At 47.8% G+C, this 25,792-nt stretch overlaps 10 protein-coding genes across 10 annotated transcripts, besides 18 other annotated features; 1 reads left to right on the top strand and 9 right to left on the bottom strand.

Annotated features, from left to right (window-relative positions):
• Positions 1-15,590: part of a sequence feature (heterozygous, non-Esmeraldo-like haplotype) that runs on past the window's edge.
• Positions 197-228: a microsatellite.
• Positions 228-250: a microsatellite.
• Positions 481-562: a sequence feature (GA-rich).
• Tc00.1047053508547.100 (hypothetical protein, conserved) lies at positions 766-2,508 on the bottom strand (the record flags this gene model as incomplete). Its single annotated transcript, XM_811865.1, has 1 exon — positions 766-2,508. The coding sequence occupies one exon, from the start codon at positions 2,506-2,508 to the stop codon at positions 766-768; it is 1,743 nt and encodes a 580-aa protein (XP_816958.1).
• Positions 1,615-1,653: a microsatellite.
• Positions 2,518-2,561: a sequence feature (AT_rich).
• Positions 2,884-3,207, bottom strand: Tc00.1047053508547.90 (hypothetical protein, conserved; the record flags this gene model as incomplete). Its single annotated transcript, XM_811864.1, has 1 exon — positions 2,884-3,207. One exon carries the CDS (start codon positions 3,205-3,207, stop codon positions 2,884-2,886), a length of 324 nt encoding a protein of 107 aa, XP_816957.1.
• Tc00.1047053508547.80 (hypothetical protein, conserved) lies at positions 3,563-10,648 on the bottom strand (the record flags this gene model as incomplete). Its single annotated transcript, XM_811863.1, has 1 exon — positions 3,563-10,648. One exon carries the CDS (start codon positions 10,646-10,648, stop codon positions 3,563-3,565), a length of 7,086 nt encoding a protein of 2,361 aa, XP_816956.1.
• Positions 10,810-10,829: a microsatellite.
• Tc00.1047053508547.70 (hypothetical protein, conserved) lies at positions 11,044-12,672 on the bottom strand (the record flags this gene model as incomplete). Its single annotated transcript, XM_811862.1, has 1 exon — positions 11,044-12,672. The coding sequence occupies one exon, from the start codon at positions 12,670-12,672 to the stop codon at positions 11,044-11,046; it is 1,629 nt and encodes a 542-aa protein (XP_816955.1).
• Positions 14,124-14,143: a microsatellite.
• Tc00.1047053508547.60 (hypothetical protein, conserved) lies at positions 14,195-15,607 on the bottom strand (the record flags this gene model as incomplete). The annotated part of the gene is made up of 1 exon (XM_811861.1): positions 14,195-15,607. The coding sequence occupies one exon, from the start codon at positions 15,605-15,607 to the stop codon at positions 14,195-14,197; it is 1,413 nt and encodes a 470-aa protein (XP_816954.1).
• Positions 15,591-15,615: a sequence feature (areas merged during assembly that could not be assigned to a particular haplotype. This can correspond to areas where the two haplotypes were merged or to regions with more than two copies in the genome that were merged during assembly.).
• Positions 15,616-17,250: a sequence feature (haploid, Esmeraldo-like haplotype).
• Positions 15,955-15,987: a sequence feature (GA-rich).
• On the bottom strand, positions 16,351-16,950 carry Tc00.1047053508547.50 (maoC-like dehydratase, putative; the record flags this gene model as incomplete). Its single annotated transcript, XM_811860.1, has 1 exon — positions 16,351-16,950. One exon carries the CDS (start codon positions 16,948-16,950, stop codon positions 16,351-16,353), a length of 600 nt encoding a protein of 199 aa, XP_816953.1.
• On the bottom strand, positions 17,038-17,538 carry Tc00.1047053508547.40 (hypothetical protein, conserved; the record flags this gene model as incomplete). Its single annotated transcript, XM_811859.1, has 1 exon — positions 17,038-17,538. One exon carries the CDS (start codon positions 17,536-17,538, stop codon positions 17,038-17,040), a length of 501 nt encoding a protein of 166 aa, XP_816952.1.
• Positions 17,251-25,792: a sequence feature (heterozygous, non-Esmeraldo-like haplotype).
• Positions 17,632-17,656: a sequence feature (AT_rich).
• On the bottom strand, positions 17,868-19,439 carry Tc00.1047053508547.30 (acyl-CoA dehydrogenase, mitochondrial precursor, putative; the record flags this gene model as incomplete). Its single annotated transcript, XM_811858.1, has 1 exon — positions 17,868-19,439. The coding sequence occupies one exon, from the start codon at positions 19,437-19,439 to the stop codon at positions 17,868-17,870; it is 1,572 nt and encodes a 523-aa protein (XP_816951.1).
• Positions 19,559-19,605: a microsatellite.
• Positions 19,615-19,644: a sequence feature (AT_rich).
• On the bottom strand, positions 19,665-22,016 carry Tc00.1047053508547.20 (hypothetical protein, conserved; the record flags this gene model as incomplete). The annotated part of the gene is made up of 1 exon (XM_811857.1): positions 19,665-22,016. The coding sequence occupies one exon, from the start codon at positions 22,014-22,016 to the stop codon at positions 19,665-19,667; it is 2,352 nt and encodes a 783-aa protein (XP_816950.1).
• Positions 22,191-22,613: a mobile genetic element.
• Positions 23,599-23,621: a microsatellite.
• Positions 23,617-24,047: a mobile genetic element.
• Positions 24,728-25,792, top strand: Tc00.1047053508547.9 (UDP-Gal or UDP-GlcNAc-dependent glycosyltransferase, putative; the record flags this gene model as incomplete). Its single annotated transcript, XM_811874.1, has 1 exon — positions 24,728-25,792. A coding segment is annotated over one exon (1,065 nt), but the record flags the coding sequence as incomplete, so codon positions are not given.

The raw sequence follows: 25,792 nt of genomic DNA, 5'->3' as shown, positions 1-25,792 counted from the left end.
ACAGCAAAAAGACAAACAGACACACACGCACAGAAAGAGAGAGATAATAATAATAATAAAAGAAGGCAAAAAAAAAAACACGCAAGCACTTTTATTCAGACGAATTTATAACAAAAAATGCCATGCAATTGTCCACACTCCAAATAATATAAGCCGCTTCCCTTCCTCCCGCTCCCACATGCGTAAACTCGACTTACTCTCTCTCTCTCTCTCTCTCTCTCTCCCTCTATATATATATATATATATATATCTTCTCGAATCCAAAAGAGCCCCCCGGCACTTATTATAACTTTCTTCTTTATTTATTTTTTTTTTGTTGTTGTTGTTCTCATTCTGTTCTTCTGGCACTTCTCACTCCTCGCCCATCTTCCTCTCCCACAGATGATGTTATCCTTCTGTTCATGCAATTCCTTCTTCTTTTTTCCTTTCTCTCCTCTTTTTTCCTTTTAGGGTATGCTCTTTATTACATTTCGAAAAAGATTCCTATTTCCCTTCTTCTCTCCCTCGTCCCTTTCCTTTTCCTTTTCTATTTCTTCTTGTTTTCTGCTGTATTTTTTTTTTTGCTTGCGTGCTCTCTTTATCCATTGCTTGTTTCATTACTTTGCATACATGTGCATATGAATATCTCTGTGTGTGTGTGTGTGCGTGTGCACGCTGTCGTTCTCCTACTATTCCTCTCTTTTCCCCAGCAGAGTAGAAACATTTTTAAAAAAGCGAGAGGGGGATGAATGTGTGTTGGGAGCGTCAGGGGGAAGGGAAAATCTTTCAATCGTCGTAGATCACCTTCATTCCCTGCTGGTCCGCCGGCAGCCCGTCAATGCCGCTGAAGAAGTTGTAACCGGGCGCAGATGTCGGCATGAAGCGCAGCACCTTGTCGTCGGCTTCGCCCGCCGCCTCTACGAACGACAACCCGCAAGAAGGAGCCGCAAGAACCGGTGCGTTGGACGCAGCGGAACCGGAATTGAAGCAGGAAGCACGTCCCAGCAGTGCCCATGAGGCGGACTGCGGCGTAAGCCCAAAGAGACCACCGAAGAGGACAACATTTGGGAGCGGCTGATCCGTGCGGATCGGTTCATAGTGGCGGGGCGGAATCTGTTGGACCTGCTGCGCCACGCGGCTGATTCCAACGACAGGTTGCGGTGGTGGTGGCGGTGGTATTTGTCGCTGTGGTGATTCCTGCACCAGGGGCTGTTGCTTCGCCGGTGAGGTGCTGCTAGAGTCCTTGTTACGTGTGCTCACAGCCCTCGGCGTTGAATTGCCCCCGACAGCCTGTGGGCGTCGGTTGGAGACCATACTGCTGTTGCTATTGACACTGTGGTAGTTGCCGCTGTGAGAGAGAGTTGTACTCGGCTCTTCCAGCGTCTCCGAGAGCTTCGACGGATTTCCACCGCTGGCTAAAACATTATTATTGTTACCTCCACCGCCTCCTGCGGCAGATAAGGCGGCGGCAGCAGCAGCCGTCGTGGGAATTGTTGTTGCCGCCGCTTTCACGGACGCAACTGCATTTGTTGTTGCAGTATTGGTCGAATTAGCAGCAGTCACAACTGCTGCCGCCGTGCCTAATGTGGCAGTATGACTAGGTGTACTGTTGGTGGTTGCAGTATTGGTGGTGGCATTATGATTAGTAGTATTATTACTATTGGTATTATTATTGGCAGCGGCGGTTGCCTGACCTGCGGCGGCGGTCGTAGCAGCGGGTGTAATTTTCGCCACAGGTCGGCTGCCGAACTTTGCGACAGCCAACTCTAACATCTCTTGGCGCTTCTTATTGCTCTTAGGGTAGCTGCGGAGGGCGTGGATGAATACCGCCTGCAGTGTGTGTTGGTCTTCACGGTTGACGAGCTGTCCACCGGAGCTGAGGGCCGCGTTCATGAGGTCCACCATGTCGTTCCTCAACTCCTCAGCGACGTCCTCCTTCTTCTCACTACTTCCCTTTTTGCCTGCCGTTTTCCCCTGAGCACCGGCGTTCGTGGTGTTGGTTGTGGTGGCGGCAGTGGGCAAATTGCCGCTTGTGAGGTATTCATGGGCACCGAGTAGATAGCCGTCCACGGGCTTCTTAAGTGTCTTGAGAAGCTGCATGAACACCTTTGGGTCCGCCGCCCTCAGTGCCGCGTATGCCAACAGTTGACCCACGCGTGTGGCACGACCAATTGGAGGGTGCCGCATCATATGCAAAGCGCACTGCACCGTGTCTACAATGTGCGGGTTCTCTATTTGGAAGGTAAGCTGTTCCTTGTCTTCCGCGTCGTCAATCTTAACCGCGATGGGGCGACTCTCGTTGAGTACATGCGTTACAGCATCAAACTGGGACTGTGATGGGTGCGTGAAACCCCATCGACAGCGAGGTCCCTCGCACGGCTTGTCCCTCTTGAAGTTGATCTTTCCCTTGATGAAGCTGCAGCACCAATTGTCTGGGTAGCCGTTGAGGGGGCAGCTGGCGCCGCCAATACACGTCCGGCGCAGCTGATGCTCGCAGGGGTGTCCAAAACTAAATAACTGCAGTGACATGCCAAACTGTAATATATTTATATATTTTTATATATTAAGAACAAATAAAAAATCACGGCTATTCAACAAACTCTTCTCTTGGCCTGTTTGTTCCTGTTGTTGTTGTTGTTGCTCTCTGCGGGGCCCTCGAGTAAAGGGACCGCGGCAGACTGTGCAATATGTTGTGTGCCAACTGCGATGGGATGCGAAGAGGGGGAGAAAAGAATGCAGAGAAAAGAAAAAAAAAGGGGAAAAAACCCAAAGAAACGGTGGCGGCTCATAAAAAATAGGAACCGGAGCAACCCACAAAAAGAGAGAAGAAAAAAAAAAAAAGAACAAGGACGGCAATTGCGTGCTGTAATCCATGCGGGCTTCTAATTGCCCGCATGTCCCCTTTTAAAAATCATGGCACCTCCCGTTGCTTTCCCAGTCACCGTACCGCGTGGGGCTAAGTTGTGTGCTGCCGATTGGCGTGCCTGTTGTCTCATCGACGACGTCCGACGGTTTTGCGCCCGACGCCTTGTTGAACAGGGACTCGGCACTCCCCACCGATGTTGTAAAACGCTGAATTTCCTCGTCGGAGAGCGGTTTTGGCTTCAGCACGGGGTCCTCCTTCCCTAACAGTGCAAGACGGTGCTCCAGATATTTCTTGTCATTCACAACAGACATGAATATGTCGCTTTCGACACCAATCCACAGCGCCAGACCGCGCCGCAACATACCCCCTACTCAAACAGTCTGTGGACGTGTATTCGGTGTCCACGTGTACTTGGATGTATACACACAAACTATTTTATGTACGTATGAGATACACGGAACGCATGTGGAGGATGGAAGAAGACATGGAGACAACAAAGTTTTTAAAAAAAAGCTCCACACACATACATACAAGCAATGAGACAAAGGATTATGAGAAAAAGCAGCATAACTTGCAAGCAAACGTTGCATCAATAATACCCATCATTTTTTGACAGGCAAAACATGTCAAAAATTTACTCCCCCCACCAAATAAAGATGATGCAGCGTCTTTCATTTCCTCATCTCATGCCCAGACTCTCACCCAGTCATCTGCCACTCACAGCATCTGCGACAGTGGACCGCCTTGACGAAGAGCATGCGGCACAAGCATCGCTGCAACAAGTTTGCCATCGTTAAGACCGGCCAGCAGCACAGATGGGGCAAAAACCATGCAAGAAACACCAGAGTGCGACTTCAGCACTGGCGCTAGCTGCAGACGAGAGGCTTTGTAAAGCACGTTCTCCCCCGTGACATATGTAGCCATTTTGGACTCACATGACGCTTCCTCCAGACATGAGGACTTTGCCTCAAGGATGGTGTGAAATCGCAGTAGCAGCGCATGCCCATCCTGCGTGCCGATGGCAAGAACGTCGTCGTAGTGACTCACTGCAACACAGGAAACAGCAATGCACGGGGAGACGGGCGGTGCGTTCCCGAGAATGTACAGGTGTGACTTCCATATATCAAACAACAAAACGCGGCCGTCGACTGCGACGCACAAGACAAGGTCAAGGCCTGTCATGTATACAGCATGCTCCGGCACAAACGGCAGCTCACGGCGTACCAACACTGCACCTCCATTAACCACAAGATCCACCAAAAGGATTACACCAACGAAGTTTTGATCGCGATCGCCCGCCCGACTGTTGTAAAAAATTCCACCACCTCCCCGTCTTCCCCTCGGCGCCGTCTCTGCTGAGCTCTTCTCCTTGGCGTAGTCAAAGCCAGCCACAATAAGTAGCGAGTGCTGATTTTCAAAGAAGAGCGTCACTTTCACCCCGCCGGGCGGAAGGAGATGGTGCGAAAAAAGTGGATCGTTCGACGAGTTGCTGAGGTTAAAACGCCATCCAGAGACACTTCCGTCTGCCAGGCCTGCCGCGAACACGTACCCAGTGGACGAGTATGCGATATCTGTCACCACGTGACTTCCATGGCAGAGGAAAGTCGCCACGCACTCGTTGGAGGTGAAGGAGTACAAATCCACACACCCATCACTGTGACGAGTGAGAAAAAAAGGAAGATGTGGGTGGGACACGACCATCGCGTGGGAAGCAAATGAAAAACGGGGCCGCTGCGACAATGCCTTCGGGTCCCGCTGGGTCGCGCCCACAGCCGTCCCATTGCCCTGTTCTCTGCCCAACCCCGCCGACAGGGTCGCTGTCACAACGTTTCGATCTGGCTGCTCCCGCAGAAACGCGGCCTCGTTGTCGCCCGCCAATATCTCGCGGTAGCCGTGACTTACTTCCGCACCGGCGTCGGTGCCCCACACAAGGCTCTCGCAACTGGAGCGATCGTAGTCGACAGAGCATATTGCACGATGGGATTGATAGAGCACTAACCGGTCTGTTGTTGTGATCTGCTCCAAACTACCGCAGAGGGCCGCCTCCAGCATCATCTCACAAAAGCCCGCATGTGTGTGGACGCGCCGCAGCCAAGTCACCTCCATGTGCCGAAGCGTCGCCACTGCGCCATCACTCAACTGCCCGTAAAGAAGATGTGCTGTAGTGTGTGGTTGTGTCGCATCCCGCAGCAACAGCACAACTTGATCGGTATCGGTGGATATCGCTGCGTTTATGCTAGGAAACTGCCAAAAAAACTCTGCATGGGCCACGCAAAGGTCCAGCAAGACTGTCCGCACTGGATGCTGCGTTGCCGCATCCTCTATGTTGAAAAGAAGGTTACTTTCCAGCAACTCCGCCACCCGTCGCAGCTCCTGCTCCTCCTCAATGAAAATACCGTTGGGGTTCGTGAGAAGACCGTCGTCTAGTTGCCGCACGGCCACCACGTGGCCAACCACTTGTGAGGCGGCCGTGTTGAACGCCAATGTGACGCGGCACAACATACAGCCAAGCAACCACAGCATGATTTTTGCGTACTGCGGTGGATGCGAGAGATCCGCAAAGACGCCCCGTATGTAATGAACCTCCTCCCGCAGCTCGCTCAGCGCACACAGATGCAGGAATGCGGCACTCCAGAGGATCAGCAACGAGCGGAGTTTCTCCTCATACATTGTAGCCCATAACAACGGGCCGCCATCTTTTCCGGTGTTTAACAATTCATGAGAGGGTGAAAAGGCCCCAACCTCTCCCGTCTCTTCTTCTTTCAGTTGCTCCATAGTCATAGCCCGTACGCGCCTCAGGACGCCTTGCAGTCCGCGCACATATGACAGGACAGAATCCAACGTTGCCGTCTCCGAATTTTGCTCACGAAGGACCTTCACCACCGTTGGGAACTCCAGCAAGGCGCTCGCCAGCGCGTAGTCCGTATTCTGAATTGCTACTGACAACAGCACCAGGCGCACGGCGACAATTACAAGACGCGATACAACACCCTGCATGGGTAATGGCAAGGGTTCATCGGACAGTGGATCAGCACGAGAGTTCTGCAACAATAAGAGTGATTTCAAGAAACATGCCAAACGATTCTCCACACGAGCTATGGGCATATGCCTGCCAACATCCGCCACCATGCGAGCCGTACAAACGAGAAATGCATGCACAGTACCCCTGCCGCCGTCTTTATCTTCTGTCAAGCCATCAGCTGGAATTGTGCCATGAAGCCGGCTCCAAGCCCACTCCAGCTCCCTTTCCAGTGCCACCGCTGAGATAACATCAATCTGACTCGCATCCTCTTCTTCCTCGTGATACACCATTCTTGAAGGTGCAACTGCTGTAGACGCCACTTTTGCGTCAAGTGCATCTTTCTCGACGCCATGAATGTTATTACTATCGTTCCCATGCTCTCCTCCAGCATACTCATCATCCTCATCATCCAGACCAAAGCCGTGAAACGTCAATGTGCCAGTGTTAAAATCAGCTTTGGTACGTGTAGCAAAGGTTATTTTCGCTGCCACTGCCTTGTGCTCCTCTGCCTTTGCACCTCGCACCTGTGCGAGCAGCGCCTCCGCTTCGCGACAGCTCATCATTGCTGGCAGTTGCATCCCTTTGGCGTGTGAGAGGCGAGTCATATGCATAAGCAAAAGCAGCTCCCGCAAAGGAGTTAGTCCTTCCCCACGCACGTGCCGTCGCTCATTCCGCAAGAAGCTCACAATTTCGGCAGCCTCAACGGCGCACAGCGGTACATGACGTGAAAGCAACCCACGGGCCTCTCGGGTCAGTCCGCAGTGCCAGAGCAGGCACGCCTCTTCCCAGACGTTCATCGGTCCATATTCTGCCTCCTCACGGACTCGCTGCTCAATAAACCAAAGCAAATCATCCCGATTGTCATTACTGGCCAAGCGCAAAACCAACAGGGCAAGTGCAATGCTGCCGTGACGCTGCAGAAGAACTTGAGTGGCATTTCGGAACTCCCCTGCAAGAACAAAAAAGGCCGCGCCATATGCCACCATATTCTTGCTCACAGCTGCAAACCCATTACCGGCAGCGGCTGTCTTATTCTTTGATTCATTGAAATTTCGCAAAAAAAAAGCGTGCAGTTTCGCGTTTCGCTCCGCCTTACACAGGGCCGCAAGAACACCAACTTTCCCAGCAAGAATGTACATGAGAGCACATTCTCTTACATCCCTTGTTGCCTGGTACTGTCCGCGTGCCACCCGCTCCGCCAGTGTCCGCAGCCCCTGCAGCGACCTTAACCAGAATGGCACCCCGGCAGCCTCCACATCGGTCCACGAGACAGCATCCTTCCCATCATTCCCGTCCAGGAGGTCATGCAGCAACCGTGGCTGTGCGTCGGAGAGCGCCGCCCACAAGAATGCAGTGTGCGTATGGGGAATGATGTTTTTGAAAGTCTCACGCACGCCCAGACGTCGCCAAAGTTGGCCTAGTTTGTGCAAGAAAAAAAACTTTGAGGCTGCCACGTCCATGCCAATAGTAAACAAACACACCGCTCGTATGGCATCCACAACGCAGACAAGACCCAACTGTTCTTGGCTGCTAAGGCCCCGAAGCTGCGCCAAGGAAAGCAGCTCCATGACCTTCTCGAGCATTTCCGGGGTGAATCCATTATCTGACACACTAGGGCCATCACTCTTTTCATCCATTTCCAGGAGACGCTCTATCTGCAAGTCAATATTAATTGTGACTTCGGCGGAAAAGGTGGTGGCATCCAGGTCCCCTTGCGCCACAGAAGACCTCTCACAGAGCCGGATGCTTACTGGGTTGTGACAAAACTCCCTTGCCAACACGCTCGGGTTGATGTCGTCTGTGACAGAGACTCCATCAGCATTCATTGCACAAGCGAACTGGAGCACGTACTCTAGTATAAACCGCACCGCTCGCCACCTCCCCATTCTCAGAAGCACAAGGAGTGTCGTAGGATGATATATCTCCACGGTGGAATCCGTGTTGAAATTATCAATCCGCGACTGCATGAAAGTCGCCGGTGCAGAGGGTGGAGTATTCCAGGCATGAATAAAAGAGCCATCGGAAGAAGAAAACAGCAGCTTCTCCAATTGCATCTCTCCCTTGTTAGGACCCTTTGTTTCAGCCCATAATGGGGCCATAGCCGTGATTTCTCCTCGCCAACTAACCTCATCGTGTGCAGGACCCCCTTCCCAGTGAAAGCCGTCCTCCCCACCCGTAGCAACCCGAATCCACCGATCGATGACGTCTTTGTGCCGGTGCAGTACAAAAACAGTGGAATTTTGACTCAGAGCAAACGACAGCACATCTTCCATCTTCAACTCCAGAAAAAACATTGGTGGTGCTGCAACGTTACGGAGCAGGTCCAGTCCGTACAGCCATAGCACCCTTCTCGTCTCCGCGCCATATATTGTGCCCATAACACCAACAATAACTGCCCTGTTCACAAGCCTGGTCGCCTTGACTTCATCCACACGATACCGTGGGAAGTTTTCAAAGGGCTGAAATGACAATGGAGGATTATCGGGTAGTGATTTTGCCCGTACCGTGATGCTTTTAAGGCTTTCCACCCACTCGCAAAACACTTCCTTGTCGTCAAAGTGGCGGAGTTCTTCAATGGGCGCAGCATTTAAGGAGCGCATCGGTGCTATCGCAGGAATTCTTGCCGCGGGTACAACCAGTTCGCTTTGCACTGCCGAAAAGTTCTCGAGAATGGTGGTAGGAATACACCACCACTCCTCCCTACCGTTTATTGAATGTCTCGTAGAGCAACAGATACCCTCCGCAGTAAACTGCACATGCTGCAGCCGAAATCCCGTCTCCAGTGGCAACAAGGAGGAGGAGGAGGCGGAGGAAGACAATTTCGAGTGTGCATCCAAAACACTACCAGGATCATCATTGGCATGAACCTCCTTGTGAGGCGCATCTGGTGACTCGATTGGGCCGTATTTCGCTGCCAGCCGGGTTAGAAGCTTCCCTGCATCCCCACCGCACGCCTTCATGAGCGACGGAATCATACGCGCTTTTTCAGGGCACTTCGCCTCCACAAAAAGCTTAACAGCCTCCTCTTCGCCCTTCTTTTCATCTCCAGCAACGGTGTCATACGTGTCCATCGTGGCGCCGCACTTCCGCAGCCCCTGCATTCGTTGGCGGTGTTCCACAGAAATTGGAGATACTGCAAGAAGTGTCGTTTCAGCGACACCACGATCTCTCGTAACTTGCTCAATGACAAACGCGCGCTCGTGTGAGATTCCCAAAAGCAGCACCTCTCCATCATTGCCCCGAGATGTGGAGAGGCAAAGAGGCAGTGAATCGACACCAAGCGTCAGGAACGCCTCCACACGTATGACCATCGTTAAAAGGTCAATCATCACCTTCGCCACCATGCCGTTGGCGAAGTGCGTCAGCAGACGATACCTCCGCGTCCTCATAAGCTGTTCTGCTTGAGGGGTAAAGGCGCCAAGCTCAACGGCCCGGAATTTCCAGACCGGTAGAACATCCACACGAACAATTTTTCCATAATTCTCTTGTAATGGCAGTAACAATTTGGAGGCTTTAACACCGGCAGAGCGCTGCATAGGGAATCCCCCTAACTTCTGTCGACCAAATCGGTAGCATACAGAACGCACTGTACCGTCATCCTCGAAGCAAAGAAATTCCAGCTTGTTACTCAAGGATTTTGTGTGGATAGAACGGCAAAAACTTGGAACGAGTTGCGCTCTTAGAGAATACGACATTGAACCAAAAGAAACTGTCCCAAAAGGTACAAGCTGAAATGAGTGATCACTCTCCTTACGTTGCGTTAATTCAGTTTCACTGTTTTCCCCGAGCTTCTGCCGCGATGTCCATACCTCTGGTATGAACTGCACGACGAAAAGAGCAATGGAAATCTGATCGTCATTTGGATGTTGACATGTGACGCACAAAATTGTATGGGCGGCGATATGGTGCCACTCAACTGCTGCTACTTTGTAAACCCCTAACTTTGCTAGCACTCCGCGCAAGGCAAATTTGTCACACTTTTTGGGATCCTTCCCATTGAATGAGGCCTTCGCATGCGAGGGTGGGAATAGAATGCTTGGATCACACTCCTCCTGCAGGGAAGGTAGCGACGAGGCGGCCTCCTGGCAACGCCTCACCCTCCGCGGAAACACCTCCACAGCAGAGGACTTCACAACAAATGCAAGATGCAGATTCGTGCGGCAAACGGCCACTGTACTGTAGGAACCCCAACTGCGCCACTTGACAATGTCACCATCTGCGCCAATTTCGACTACCACTGCCCTGTCACCCAAAACAATGGCGAGCGAGGAAACTGAGGTAAACTCCGCGTCCACCGCACCACGCACTTCCTCGCGACGCACTGACGCATCCCACCCTGACATCCACGATGGCGTTGAAAACGAAGTTGCTTCCCCCTGGGGCAAAACAGATGCCAAAGAAAAGAAAGAAGATGCACATCGCTTCACCGTAGAGGTACCAAGGTGGCTTTCCACCAGAACCCGTCTGTGCCTCAGTTGCATGTCGCCCTCGCTGACATCCACAACAGTTACCCCATTTGTCCCCACCACAGCCACTCGGATTTCATCACTAAATTGGCAAAAGCGAAGTTGACGCAAGGTCGCTGCCTCCGTATTTTTTTCACTTCCCACTTGCTCCCCTCCCGGATCGTTAAAAAGAGGCCCACATGCGCACAGCGTTCCCTCCTTCAAAAAAAGCAACCGATCCGCCAAGGCCATCGCCACTCGAAGCTCCCCAAGAGCGTTGAACGCGCAGGAAAGGTGACTGCAGCGCTGCGGAAAAAACACTTCCCCAGAATGCATGCTCTTCGCCCGCGTAGTTACGAGTGCCAGTCCGAATATATACAAATATACGTGTGTATGGGCGTTTCTAACAAGGCCTCCACCATAAAGAAAACACACACAGACAGTAAGCACTCCGTCGGGTTAGGGTTGGAAAAAGGCAAGGAAAGGGTTAAGGGAAAAATAATAATAATAATAATAAAACGACCGAGTCACCAGCACGCCCACACCCCTACTTTCTCTACCCAATCACTACAAACCAAATACGACCAAATTAAAATAAAGACAAAGAAAGAAAAAAGGAGAACAAAAGTATACACCTGCGCATGTATGTAATTGTGAGAGAAAAACAGATTCATTAGAATTTAATTTAACTGTGAATACCATTGGCATTACTTCGGTTCATGTAACAGACGTCACTGCACGACAGCCATAACATCAATGCCAGAGATCCACTTCTCCCACCGCTCCGCTGCCGCGTCATCAAGAGCATGGCCAAACACACAAGCCTGTGTTAGCAGTAATCGACCAACCCCACACTCGCGCGCCACGCAATACACGGCTCCGTCCTCCTTAAGCCGTATCCACACCGAATGCTCTTCACCCTTTCCAAAATTCCGCTTTATCGCTGGCGGCATCTTTTGTTGTCTCCTTCCTTTACGAAAGATAGCCGTCCTTTTCTCAAGTGGTGCATCGTACAAATACTCTGTTATAACATAATCAATGTAGTCTTCAGAGCAGCGGAGCTCATTGAGAAGGGTAAAAGTCACCTGTCGCCGGAAAGTTAGACTGACATCCTCAGCCGTCACGGTGATGGAACCCAGTGAAACGGCGCTAATTGCAGCTGTGGCCACAGACGTCACGTTTTTATACGTCATGGACATGGAAGGAATACGTACGACAAGACTCCCATCGCGAAACAAAAAACCAGGCTCTTTTCCTACGCCCAACGGGGTCCATGAAGCAGCACTAGCTATGCATAAACGAAATGTGCGCTGTAACCATTCACACTGCGCTTGACAAGGATGAGTGTTTTGGTTTGTGTTGTTGAAATCCAATCTCTCGTTAGATGCTGGTGCTAGGAGCACCACACAGCTATCACTTCCCACCCGCGGCTCCGCTATCCATGCCACTACCCCCTCCACATCCCCTTTTTCCTTGGAGAGGAAATAAAATGTGCTGCGCGGGGACACGCCACAGAATGATGAAAACGCCGCCAGTTCCAAAATGGAGGGGTTCACTCGCTGCAACAATTCACTGTGCCATCCACTTCGTTTTACATGTTGCGCCCAAACTCGTTCTATCGCGTGATGCTTCATTAAGGAAACACCAGGACTCATTGGTAGAAGCACCACCAAGACAACAGAGTTGACGCCTCGCACGGCAAGAGACAGATTCTCTGACACCAGGCCCAACTCCTCCTTCAAATTCCTAAGCATCCCGTCCACGCGTTCGCACAAAGTCGGATTCCACTTGACAGCGCCCATTGCCTGTCGAGTAATGTGAACAACAGAACGACCCCGCATTGTGTAGACCACACCAACACCACAATTATGCGCGGAAGCATCAGGCACCGATCCATCCAAGCGATGCATGTAGCGTTCCCTCAAATCATTTGAAATATTACGGATTATCTTCTCCATATCACCAAACTCCATATCCGCCACCCACAAGGCCACACACGTCAACAGTGTGTACTGGTCAAGCAGTGCCGCCAGTGATGTGTGCGATGTATTCCCGTCAGGCTTCTCCAATTTACACACAACAAATGCGGGCCGTCTTACCGGTTTTGCATCGTGTGCGAAAAATGCGAACAACCGCTGCTGAAGCTGTTGTTCAAGAAAAAGCTCTTCACTCACTGCGCCCAGTGGAGCAAAGTACTCTGCCACGCAAAAGAAATCCCTAGAAATATCAAGTCGCTCAAAATGCGCCACGTTTAGTGAGGAATCCTCAAGAACGTCATGATGTACACGGGCTGTCCAGCCCAGCGGAGCGAGCAGAGCTCCGCAAAGAAGGCCTTCAACCTTGCGCTCCACGAGATCCATAATTTTTTTCGTTTCCTCTTCTTCTTATTGCCTCACAGCCCACAATCCCTTTTTTATATCTATTTATATGCAAGTGTATTTGCATGCATCCACCCCACAGAGACACACCACGCCTTTTATTTTCTTCGGCTCGTCCAACTCGTCGTATTACCAATAGAAAAAGCGGCAAGCAGTAAAAAAAAAAAAGACCCATGGTAACAAAGACATCGGTGCGGTGCGGCATTCAAACGAAATGGAGAGCGAGGTCCAAAGCAAATATGAATGAGGAGGTATAAGCATACAATTTCCAAGATTTCAATACTAAAAGGCTGTATTATAGAAATAGGCATAAAACATGACTTCTATTCATCCAACAAATCAAATATTTACTGAATCCACGCAGCTGAGAAAAGCGATACGACCTTGACGCACAAAATTGGCACAACACCAAGCGCGTGTTTACCTGCGGTAATACCCTTGGCATGGTAGAAATAAAGGAAATTAGCAAGGGCAATAACTGGAGAGTGAATCCCCGTGGATACCATCCTCTCAACGATGACCGGAAACTGTCAACACGGAACCGTCACGCGAGCCCTTCCAGTTATCCAGTTGAAACCATTTCACTTTTATTTCAATGGCCATCCCTGTTAGCTCCCCGTTACCAAAATCACGGCACAGGAACCACAACCTACTCTTATTATAATTTTCCCCTCCCTACCAAAACAAAAACAAATAATAATAGTAAGTCCCAGCAAACAAGAAATAAAAGTGTCATGCCTTAATTATCAGATTAAACAATAAACACGTAGGCAATGCGTCTACAACGACTTTTCAGGCTTTTCGCCCTTCCACCCCTCACATTACATGCACAATGGCAGCGTTTGGTTTCCTTGCATCTCCCTGTGCATGTGTGTGGGAGGAGGGAAGTGGTTAATGTGTGACAATTAAGCAAAAAAGTGAGTCACTTACACGAGGAAGTAAAAAAGAAAACATAAATCAGCAATCCGGTAGAAGTATCCCTCGCGTGGGACCAAAAAAAAAAAAATGTGCTTCTAAGCTGTTGCCACACAATCAACACACAAAAAAAAAAAAATGGGATAATCACAAGAACAAGAAGCAGTCCACACAAGCTGACCAATGCAACAACAGTTGGCATAGCTTGAAGAAAAAAAAAACAAGCAAATCGTACATATAAATAACAAAACCATGCATTCGCGTGTTGATTACGAATAAGCAGCTTCTTTGAGACTCTCTCCAACCAACGGCCTGAGAACCCCGCAGCGAGGTGCACCCAAAGGAGGTGTGTGCGATGGCAAAGAAAAACGTTTACCATTTTAGTGAGGCCCAATCGCGGTCCATTTCATAATCCACCAAAAACAAAAACAGAAAAGATAAACAAGAAAGTGTTCCACTTTGAAAAAGTAGTGGGCAAGCAGTCATCTTCGCCCAAGTTCTTCTCACAAGTTCCTCAAATATATATATATATATATATTGAGCATCACCTTTTTTGCTTATTTCTTCTGTTTTTTTGTTGTTGTTGTTGTTAATTTTTGTGAAACCCCAACCTGAACCGGTGGAACAAGCGTGAAAAGACCGTGTCGTTGCCTTTTAGTTGCCGCTCTTCATCTCTCTTCTTGCGCAGTTCTCGTTGAAGAACACGCAGCTTCTCGTCTAACAAAGCACGGTTATACGCAGTGGTGCATTCAATGTGATCATTCTCATGGTTTGAGGCACGGCTGTATCGAATCTCTAAATACTTTGATTTTGTTGGTGAAGTGACCACCTCTTCAATATCCTTGATGAGTTTTTCCTCGTTAACCTGGGCAGCCCCTGAGCCATCCACGTTGGGTCGCACTGTATAAAGTCGCTCCCCATCAACGCACAGAATACGCTGCTGCCGTGCACCATAGCGATTTATACGAATCACATCAAATTGCTGAAATGCCTGTGCTTCCTCTGCGTCAATATTAACAACAATATCCTCCACTAATAAAGAAACATCCGTGTTCTCGTCAGGAATACGTCCTTGCAGAAGAACCTCTGTCACCCCAAAGCGGTAAAGAGACAAGATGGTCCGTTCAGCTATGGGCACATCCATGTGACCGCATCCTGACCCAAAGTTATAGTACTCATTGATGTTCAACTCTACTGGCCCATATTTGATGCGCAACGAACCCGGAACCAGGCCGCGCCCCGGAAGAAGATTAACAATTGCTTGTTCTAAACTTTCTGCAAGCATATCGGCAGGCACACGCACCTGGCTTTTGACAGTTTTGGCCTGTGGGTCTAAAGGGCTTATTTCCACTGCCAAGTTAATATCCTCAGCAACGGAGGGCAGCAACTGTGTTCTCTGTGGAAACAAAAATAGCTTCGCAGCTGGAAGTGGTTGGACCGCAAAACAGGTAAAATTTTGAGCAGCCCCATCCAACTGAATCACCATCTCTTCCTCACCAGTGAACTCGTCAGCTATGTATAATTTATAAAGTCGAGGGTTTGCTGAAAATCGGGCCGACAAACGATCATCCGAGACAACTGTTTGCTGTAGAAATGCATGCACCACATCTACGCCACGAAATGGAGTCCGTCGTGGCTGAACTGTGCACACAGTTCGCTTTCCTTGAGCATTAGTAAAGGTACTGAACACGCGAACTTCCAATCCCTTTAAAAACTCGGTATCGTTCTTTGGCTGAAATGTGCTGATTCCAGCCTGACCAAAAGGATTCACCGCTAACGCCTGCTCCAGTCTCTCTTGCTGGAGCTGAATGAGATCCCTCATTGTCAGCGTGACAACAGTCCCCACAGGGCCAAGCGAACTTGGATCTGTAAATGTAGTAAACGTAGGTTTCCAATTCTCTTTCCTTCCGGAAGAAGGCCCCACGTACAATTTCATACGGTCATCACGTTGAAGATCCGCGTCCGCGTCAACACCCGCAAGATCAACAGCCCAACGAATCATCAGATTCTCTCTCTTTGCACCAAGCAATACAGGCTTTCGTCAATTTACCTCCAAACCGGGTGAACAAGCGTGACACGGATCACACGCCTCTCACTCCGTTCTTTTTCTTTAATCAAAGTGCCACCTACTATCAGAACTAGAAAGGGACAGCCAAAACTGGAGACAGGAAGAGAGAATTCAAAACCAAGGCAAGAGGAATTTTTAACAAGGAAAAAAAACTCATTTTATTGTTCACAAATGATACCTTTCGTTGTTGTTTCCTCATGTAAATTTGTGTGTGTGTATTTCCTCTTCTGCCTTTTCGTTTTCCCCTTCTTTGCACACTGGCTCTCGTGTTGTCACCGCAACTCTCTCTCTCTTTCTCTCCCTCCCTCTTTTTCCACTCATTTTCACCGATTGCACACCCCAATATCTCCGCGTTGAACGTGAGTAACAAAAGTATTAATTTCAGCCTAACCCAGTTACTGGTAAGCCCAGCACCTCATTTTCTCTCACCCCCTGGGTTTTTTTTTCCAACCAATTCACACTTATTGCGTTCGGGACACTCCCAAATATTCAGATAGTGGGCAAATACAAAGAAAAAGGTAGCGCATCTGGTCATAAACTCTTTTCGTAACTTTTTTTTCCTTTATTTCCTTTCATTTTCCTCAGTTCGCCCAAGCCACTCAATCGCCATCTTCTTGGATCCACCATAGCAACAACAACAAAAAAAAAAAGGAGGCAGGCAATACGGTTCTCCTCGCCTACTCCACACGTGGCACCGTCCATTCACTTTCCCCTTCAAATGTGACTGTTTTGTTCATCCCCACTGAAGTGCCTACAATGCAAAGCGTCTCCTTCCCTGTCTCTGGATCAATGCGGCTCACCGTCGTACGGAAAGCAATCATGAACTTGCTTTTCTTAAATTGGGTCACCGTTACGCGTGCCTCTACCTCGTCTCCGACAAGCACTGGTGCCAAAAATCGTAGTGTCTGGCTCAAATAAATAGACTGTGGCCCGGGTAACTCGGAGCCCAGTAAACCCGAAAAAAGAGAGCCAGCCAGCATGCCGTAAACAACCGTAGAAGGAAATCCGGCGGCTTTCGCGGCATTTTCGTCGAAATGAATCGGGTTATTGTCCCCAACAAGCGGACCAAACGCCTTAACGTCCTCCTGAGAAATCACACGGCGTGTAAAAGCTGTGTCCCCGATTCGAATGACTCGTCCCATGCGTCCCAAACACACTTTGAGCATGCTCAGCAGCCGATACAAAAATGTGACAGGCAAGAAAAAGTTAAAAAACAAAAAAAAAGAGTGACTCAATAGGAAAAAACAACAACAAAATAAATAAATCAATACATGCATACCCCTCCACAAGTGGAATGGCGGTGACAAATAGATGATTACTTGTCAAGAAAAACCTAACAACTGCGCCCAATTTTCTCGTGTGGTCTAGATTCGAGAGTACTGCAAAGCATTGCGCTGCATCACCTTATTCCACCGATGCTCCCACCCACCCTTCTTAAGATGAGGGTCCGTTCCCCAACCAGTGTAGTGAACCCGATGCACCAATAAGTTCCCACTACGCACCATCTTGTTCATCGTCCAGTAAGAAACGTTGGCGTATGGAACCCATTCCCGCGTTCCTGGAACACCCTGGACCGCGTGGTAACGGTCGACGTTGGCTAAGCGATAATACGGTACCTTAAATAGTCCATATTGATTATATTGAAAGCATGTAACCTTACGTTGTAGCATCTTCTGTCGCGTCCCTGATATCGTCTTCGATAATGGCTCATCAATTTGCGAAACGGCACGACAAACACTGTGCAGCCAACTGTCGCGAAAAGACTTTTCATACATTAGCCTAGATTCCAAAACAAAGTGAGTGTGTCGTTTTGGCACATCCTGACCTATATGTCGCATGAGAAATCCCACACTCAGCCGAAGCATTGCGTGCTATTAGCCACACGCCTTTAAAAGTAACAGCCAATAATACTTTGGCTACACTTTATCTTTAGAAACAAGAAGGAAAAAAGCTGCCTGTAAAAAAAAAAATAATAAAAAAAAAGCAAAACCCCAGTGCAGTCTCAAGTACGGTGCTGAAATATCGTTGTTTTCGTTAATTAGACATCTCTACTCCTTTTTTTATTTTATTTTCTCTCACCCTCTTTCCTTTCCTGTCGTTATTTCGACTTCGATGTTCATTTTAGATTTTTTATTTTTTGTGATTTCTTTAATAAATTCTCTTCCCGTTTATTATTACCCTTCGCATTCTTGAACTACTGCAATGCATCATCACAAACTTCAAGGGCGATACGCTTATAAACATCATCAGCAGTCTTACCAACGTTGCAACATTCTTCACTGAGGATCCTGGCTCGTTCAACTGAAAATCGGATGAAAGCTGTCGCCAATTTTCCCTCAACTTTTGCTGAAGGAAGACCCTTTGTGACGCACATGGAAGCCCTCGACGCGACAGCTGAAGCTGCATAAAGCATTGATGCGGCCTCACCAAGCCTATTAAGAAGAAGTTGCTGATAGGGAACCTGTGAACCACTCTTTACAAACGTTGCCTCTACAGCATCACCAAAATTCACCACTGCCTCGTCAATTAGCGATGATTCTGGAATATTTTTTATAGGTACACGGTCACGTACACCCACAAAACGAAGTGCTCTTGCTTGCATCATCTGCAAAGTTGAAGCCTTCTGAAAAAAAAGACCATATTCTTCAACACCACAACAAACAGCTGTAGAATAAAGGAAATCTCGCGACTCCATTAAATCAATAAAGGTTGTGGCATAACGGAAGTAGTTGTCTATTGTCGTGTTGGGTGATTTCAATAGTTCCAGCATACGTAAAAGCTGAGCTGTGGTGGCTTGTACAAAGGCGCTGACAAGGGTGCATTCCAACAAACTATCCTCTGCAGGTATGTCCATGTTAGCTGTCAGTGCATACAGAGTCGATTCCATGGCATAAATTGCACAAACAAAATAAGGAAGGATTTCGGTAATTCCTTCCTCAGCATTTACGCCCTGCAACTCCTCTACGAGGCGTTTCATTATACCCAACAAAGATACGGCATAAAGATATTCGTCTGTAAACAATGCAATCATTGCATCTTTGAATCCCTCACCCATTACACCAACGACATCAGAGACAGGAGTATTTTCTAGAACAATGCTGTCCCCTTCAATTCTTAGGCCCTTAGCATCATTCGCGCAGATAAAAAGAGAACTACGATTTGCAACAGTGGCGCCTTCTTCTGAATTCCTCTGAATAACTGTTTTAGCTAACACCAGAAAATGTGTAGCCGATGCTGCATCAACACATCGTTTCTGGCCTGTCAATACATAGCTCCCATTATCATTCATTACAGCTCTGGTATTATTCATACTTAGATCACTTCCAAATCCATCTTCTTCAATAGCCCACCCCATCTTTATAGTTCCATCCGACATCGCTGTTAAGTACTTTCCTTTCAAATCTTTGGTGCCAGTAGACGCCAAGACATGGGTACACACTCCGCTGTGTCGCATGGTGGAGAATGACTTGTCGATGCAATTGTTACCTAATTCTTCATAGATAAGAGCATGAGCAGTGTGCCCTAGTCCCAATCCACCGTATTCTGTGGCGATTTGTGCTCCATAAAGGTTCCCGAGTATATTTTTATTACTTCGAACGCTTTCCAGTACGGATTCAAGATTTTCCGCTTCATCACCGTCCATTTTTCTACAGGGATAGGGAAACATCTCTCCCGGTATTATTTTAAAGTTAAAAAGTCCTCCTAGATAGGAGACTTTGCGGAAATATTGTGTCCGTTCAAAGGCTTTAGAAAATCTTCGCATCATTCACAGCAGACTGATCTAGTTCTGAACACCTTTATTATGGCCAAATGGGGCAAATAAGCAAGAGGAAGAAGAAAAAAAAAAGAATCCCAGACAGCATTTTTACGATGCATAAAAATAGCTTTTTTTTTCTTTTTTTTTTTCTTTTTTTCTCTTTTTTTTTTTTCTTATGGATCACTTTAATATTGATAAAAAAATATTTATTTTTCAGGTGTTTATTTGTATCGCTTAGTATTGCACTTCCTCATTTGAATGATTCTTTAAATCAGCTATGTTAAAGGGCAAAGTTGTCCATTTGGGAAAAACGCGCTTGTAAAGATCCATGCAAACAAGATCGTGCTGCATAACTTGATCATTAAGAGAAGCCTTAAATAATCCATGAGTTCCAACAGCCTTAGTTATCTTTCCTCGCCTTCCCATCCGAGTATGTAAATCCACGGGCTGGAACCATCGCACATCATTGTCATTAAAAAACATATATTTCACTACAATTTGCTTCTTGTGGATAGTCGCCACACGACCTGTCAACACTGCACGCTTTAGAATCAAAAGATCGGGGTTTGGAGGCAGCGCTCCGCCAAAGCATGCTAACCGTAGAGAATCTCCAGATTTTTGTTCTTCCAAAGAGGGTACTTCAAAAAGAAGAATCGGACATGGTTGATAAGAAATCGGTCCAAAAAATGAAGCCATACAAAAACTCTCAGAAGGATGAAAAAAACGAGCAAATTTCGTGCGATCAGATGCCGTAATATCGCTAAACAAAGGAGACACATAAAACTTCCGGAATCCAATGTGAGCCAACATGGGTGTCTTTGACTTGATTGGCTCTTCCCATTCTAGGTTTCTCTGAACTTGAAAATGCAATACTGACCATTTTTGCTCGTGTTCCAACTGACCTGAAGCTATAATATACCCACTAGTCATCGCGTTTTCCCAGACACTTTTTGGAACTCCTACAATAGTAATGTAAACAAATTGGTTAATAACCACAGGACCCTCAGCACATTTTGTTAGAGCCGCCTTTCGAATCCGTGTTATACCCTGTAACTTGTATATGTAGGCATAGTGTGGCGGAAGATTCTCTGTAATATCCCATTTGCCTGTTGGAAAGCTTTTTAATCCACGGTATTTTGCAAATCTCTCTCTAGCGGGCAAATTCAAAGGCGTATTAACCATATCCGGATTCCATGCATCCCCTTCGCTTTCTTCACGAATTCTTTCAATTTCTGCTTCACGTTCTTCATCTGTCACTCGCTCCAGACGAATAATATGCCTCACCTTAAGAAAATCAACGTCAGTTTTTGAGGTGTAATGCGACAAGAATTCTGCGCCAACAGATGCGTCCTCCTCCTCTCCCATTAAATTTATTGGCATCGGAGTTTCTTCCAATATTTCGTTTTCTTCAAGGTCATACCATGCCGCTTGATAGTCTGAGACACCTTCGGGGACCCTGATCTTTTTCGTATCCAATGAGTGGTGATAAGCCAGATCCTCCTCCGTGGGTCCCTCCGCATCCTCAAGAGTGGCATTAGCTTGGACATGCTCTAGCGGCTCTCGCTGATCCACCTGAGAGTAATCAGCATAATGAGGATCTCCAGAAGTTGGATCATTGAAGGAAATGCCCTCAATTTGATACGTTCCATAATTAGTGAGATGAATTAGTTGTTTAGAAGAAATAGACATCCCTCTTAAATAGCCCCCAATTATTAATTTCTGAGTATCACTAAGGTAGCTGCCCTGCTCAACTACCAAGTAAGGATGTTGCTCACGCCATAACAAGGAACGCAGTTTGGTAACTTGTAGATGACGCAACAATGAGTCATATTCATTATCCTCGACTATAGCAAATGTCTTTGTTGTGTCCGGAAGGACCGAGGTAAAGTAACGTTGATGCACCCGCAAAACCTGTTGACGTTGTTTTTCGGCAAAGGTTTCCAAATTCTGTAAAACGACAACAATGCTCGGCACTCCTTGCGCATTTAGAGCAGTAATCATGCTCCTTGTAAAATCCGTGATACATAACCCAATATCTCCAAACCACGTTTTCCCGCTAGCCACGGAGCAACCCTCATCATGATCGTATTCAATAGGCGGAGCGTCTTGCATTTCTCGTATAGTCTGTTGAACTGACTGAGATGCGTCCAATGTAAAAACCAAAAAATCTGCAACCTTAGCAATGTCAATACAATCTTGATCATTATATTGATTTTCCCATATAAAAGTAAAATTCGCCTTTTTTTCCTTTGATGTCATAGAAAACGGAAAACATTTATCGGGCTTAACCCCACCCATGGCCCGACAAATCCCCTGAACAACTAAATCAGTGTTCCCTGATTCATTTGCAGGAATTACCCCGATCACTCGCGGAGCGCCACCAAGGCTTCCCAGTTGATTAGTTTTAAGAGCCGAGGCAGATCTTTTGCGTTGTAATATTACAGACTTTCGAATTCGTTCCTTTGTTTCCATAGGAAGAAAGGTCTTTACTCCTGTTGCGTTTGAATTAAAGAAACGTCCCTTCGCATTTCCGGCAAACGCACGTTTAGAGCTAAAACGCTGCTTATGAGCCTTGTTTCTCGGCATCCCAACCCAAAAACAGTTATCCCCAAAGAATCTGAAAATGAAAAAAAAAAAATTCTGTGTGGTTGCTTCGTAAGGCTTAAAAAATATATATAAGAACAAGAAAAAAATTCGATTTGCACAGAAAAATCCCGTTTGAGATGTCCCCTTCCTCAGCAGGTACGTGAGTATTCACCGGAGCTACCGACCGGATCCTGAAATTTTCCATGAATAAAATAAAACGGAAAAAGGTTAATAAAAATGAAGTGGCCTCGCCACATCCTTTTTTTTTCTCTAAGCATATATTTTATGATAACCACTCTTGTGACACAGTGTATTGTATTCGGATTGGAAACGTTTGTTAGCTAAAAATTGAAAGACCTTGGGCTCTTCCAGCCACACGACTACGCCGCAGGGTGAGGATCACAAAGTGGGCGGGCGGGATGGCAAAAGCAAAAACAATTAAAAACCGTCCAGACCCCACTGTCTCCCTGCTTCCGGAACCGTGCCAGTCGAAGGTTCATAAAATAGGGAAAACACGAACAAATATACCTTCTTCTTATCAAAAGTTATTAATTCAGATTGCCAGACCTTCTGCGAATATTTTTTTCGCAATCTTCTAAAAAAAACAAAGATAATGTATATATAATCATCTCTCGAAACAAAAAACAACCTCAGTTTCAAGGTAAAGGTATTTGTTCTGCTAAGAAAAACTTAATGAGAAATGTTGCGACCAAACAACAGTTGTTGTTGTTTTTTGTTGTTGTTGTTTATTTTGCAAAATTATGACGCCAAAGCGGCTCAAATAAAAAATCCACAATACAAATTATGCAGATCAACCACAGCAAAAATGTCAATAAGCAAAAAAAGCCTTATACCAAGATGGCAGAATCAAAACAACACACATTATACCTCTAATGAGGTCTCTGTACCTTCAAAAGAATAAAGTTGGCACCGATCCAACCCATTAATTGGCACACTTCTCTCCGTGTGTTTCATTGTACAATATTCTGTCTCTTTGTTTAGAATTTAATTGCTTTTCATTTTTTTCATTTATTTATTCATTTATTAAACTGCTAATAAAACCAAAATTCACAGAAAGCCCCGCCACATATACAAAACGATACGCATAAAACAACAGACAGGAAAAAAAAAAAATCCGCACGTTTTAACAGCAGGATAAGGTAAACGCCATATTCCACACATCGTTTTTCCTCTTTGTCATAGGTATCCAAAGAAGCGTCTTGAATTCAAAAGGAGCCTGCGACAATCAAAAAGAAGACTTGTGGTGTACCCTCCGTTCTCTTGCTCAAAATTGACATTCGTGATTTCTTCGTTCCTGCGATGGGATTCGCATGCACACACACAGCAAAACAACTGCAAGAAAGCGGGTACACGTCTTTTTGCGCGGGAGGCGTACTAAAACAATAACTATTGAAAATCAGTCTAACGGCCCCTAAATTGGAAAGAAAAAAAAGCATTAGTTTAGTCCCTTGAAATAAAAACAAAAAATATATCTGCACGCCACACTTCCAGCGAAAACGCCACGAGGCCCACAGTTGCCAAAACCGTCGTTCCAACCCCACAAACGCACCGCCGCACACGCAAAAAAAAAAAAAAAAAAAAGAACCTTCCGGGCAGCTGGCCGGATCCTGAAAATATATGGAAATCAAACAAGTTAGGAAAAAAGGGTTAGTTAGTTAATTGCTTCAATGTTTTCTTTTCATTGAATATATAGAATTCTGTGGACCACCAGCATGGTCCTTCGTTCCCAGTTAGGATTTACTTATTATTACTTGCGAAGTGGCAGACTTTGGGGTCCTCCAACCACAAGACCCCGCCGCGTGGTGGGAATCAAAAGGGGGTGGGTGGGATGGCAAAATAAAAACAAAATATTATCTGGTCTCTATCGGCTCCCCGCCCCTACAAAGTCGCGTTCTTCCCAAAGGATTCATACGGTAGAAAGCATCGTAAAGAACGCATTCATTTATCAGGATACACATACATTAATTAAGTTAGCCAGCTCTCCCGCGATTATTCTTTTCACAAGCTCCTAAAAAAGAAACACAGTATCTGCACAACAAAAAACCTGCTACATGAAACGGGAATCCACCCGAAGCCCCGCCATTCCGCAGATTAAGTTGAACAACGATGTGGGAAACAAGACACCGCAGGCATCGCGCCGCACAAAAAAAAAAAAAAGGTTTCTTGGTTGGCTACCTCACCGTGACGCCGCGTCCCGTCACCGCGTGATGCGGGTGCGATTTTCTTTCCACCTAATGGCCGCCTCTCCCGCGGCGCGACGCTGCGGATCTCAAACTGCGCGGCACCGCCGGCGTTTATGTTTTTACTTCCCAATACCCGCGACATTTTGGCGTGGTTAGACTGAATTATTCGGAAATGGCGGTGGAAATGCATGCGGAAGTAGGCGTCACCCTTATTGCGGCCCATTGCCCGGATCTTCGGGGGAAGCCGAAAGCCAGCAATGTTATCCTCGCGGGGTCGTTTTTGTTGGCGCAGGGCGGCCGGAATAAAGCAGCACGCGGACCAGCCGCGTCTTGCCGGGGCGCCGTTGCAACACCATGATGTCTGGGGCACGCGTTGCCGCAACGCGGGTCATCGAACCAATTTTTGAAATTACTAGAAAAGAAAATAAAAAGACTTCTGCTATGCCGATGAACGCTCGCTTCATTCTTTTTTTTTTTTTTGCTTAGTCTCCCACACCAACAGCGACCATGGCGAAGCCGAAGCTGCCGACGCTTAGACAGAAGCTGAAGCGGGTTACTGTGCTGCTGATTCCCTTCATTGTGGCCACGACGGTTCTGACCCTCAGGTTCGACACCGCTGCCGATGATGGGGCGCCGGAGCCCAACAACCTCCGCCACTCGCGCGCCCCCGCCGCGGACGACGCAGCACTTGCTTACATCCCACGCAGTGTGGTGGACACGTGGAGCCGGCGGGAGTACCTTGTTGTGCTGGGCATCCCCTCCACGGACGTCGAAGAGAGGCGAACACGACGCAACCTGCAGCGGACGACGTGCTGGCGGCTCCCCGGAGCGGCGACGAGGGCGAACGACTTCACCGGTGCGATGCTCGTGCTGTACGTCCTTGGGCGACACCCGTCGCACGGCTACGACTACTCGGCCGCGCTGCTGGAGGAGGCGGCGCAGTGGCAGGATGTGGTTGCGCTGCCGATGAATGAGGGCCGCGTGACGACGAAGAAAGCAATTGGTGGCGGTGGCACGTGGGGCGAAGAGGCGGATGCTGGTATGAGCCGCAAGACGTACATGTGGTTTGACCTTGCGCTCCGTCTGTTTCCGACCGCGAGGTACATTTCGAAGGGCGATGACGACATGTTTCTCCGTGTGCCGCTGTTCGTTGCTCACCTGCGCCTCCTGCCGCGCCGAAGGATCTACATGGGGGTTCATTGTGGAGGAAATATCTGGGCGAATGGCCGTTCAGTAGGTGTGCATTTTATGGTTGGCTGGTGTTACACCTTGTCGAGGGATGTGGCGGAGGCGTTGGTGTCGTTCAAGCCGCTGCGGCGCCTGGCGCACACGCCGTACAGCGAGGAGCGTGAGGAGGAGTTTTTGTCAATTGGTATGGGTCACGAGGACATGATGGTTGGGCACGTGTTGTTGGACGAAGTGAAATACCAGCCGTTGATACACGTCAAGGTACTGCCCTGCCATTTCCTTCAAGCCCGTAGTGACACGGGGGAATCTCAGGTTGTGCCGACCGCGATTTGTGTTCATCATATAAGGGAGGACGACTACGCAGCGCTGATGGCGCGCTTCGGC

Source organism: Trypanosoma cruzi, genomic scaffold (assembly GCF_000209065.1).
Source record: "Trypanosoma cruzi strain CL Brener 1047053516903 genomic scaffold, whole genome shotgun sequence".
Classification (NCBI taxonomy): Eukaryota; Euglenozoa; class Kinetoplastea; order Trypanosomatida; family Trypanosomatidae; genus Trypanosoma; species Trypanosoma cruzi.
Note: the sequence above shows the minus strand (reverse complement) of the source record. Positions and strands in the feature narration are given on the sequence as shown.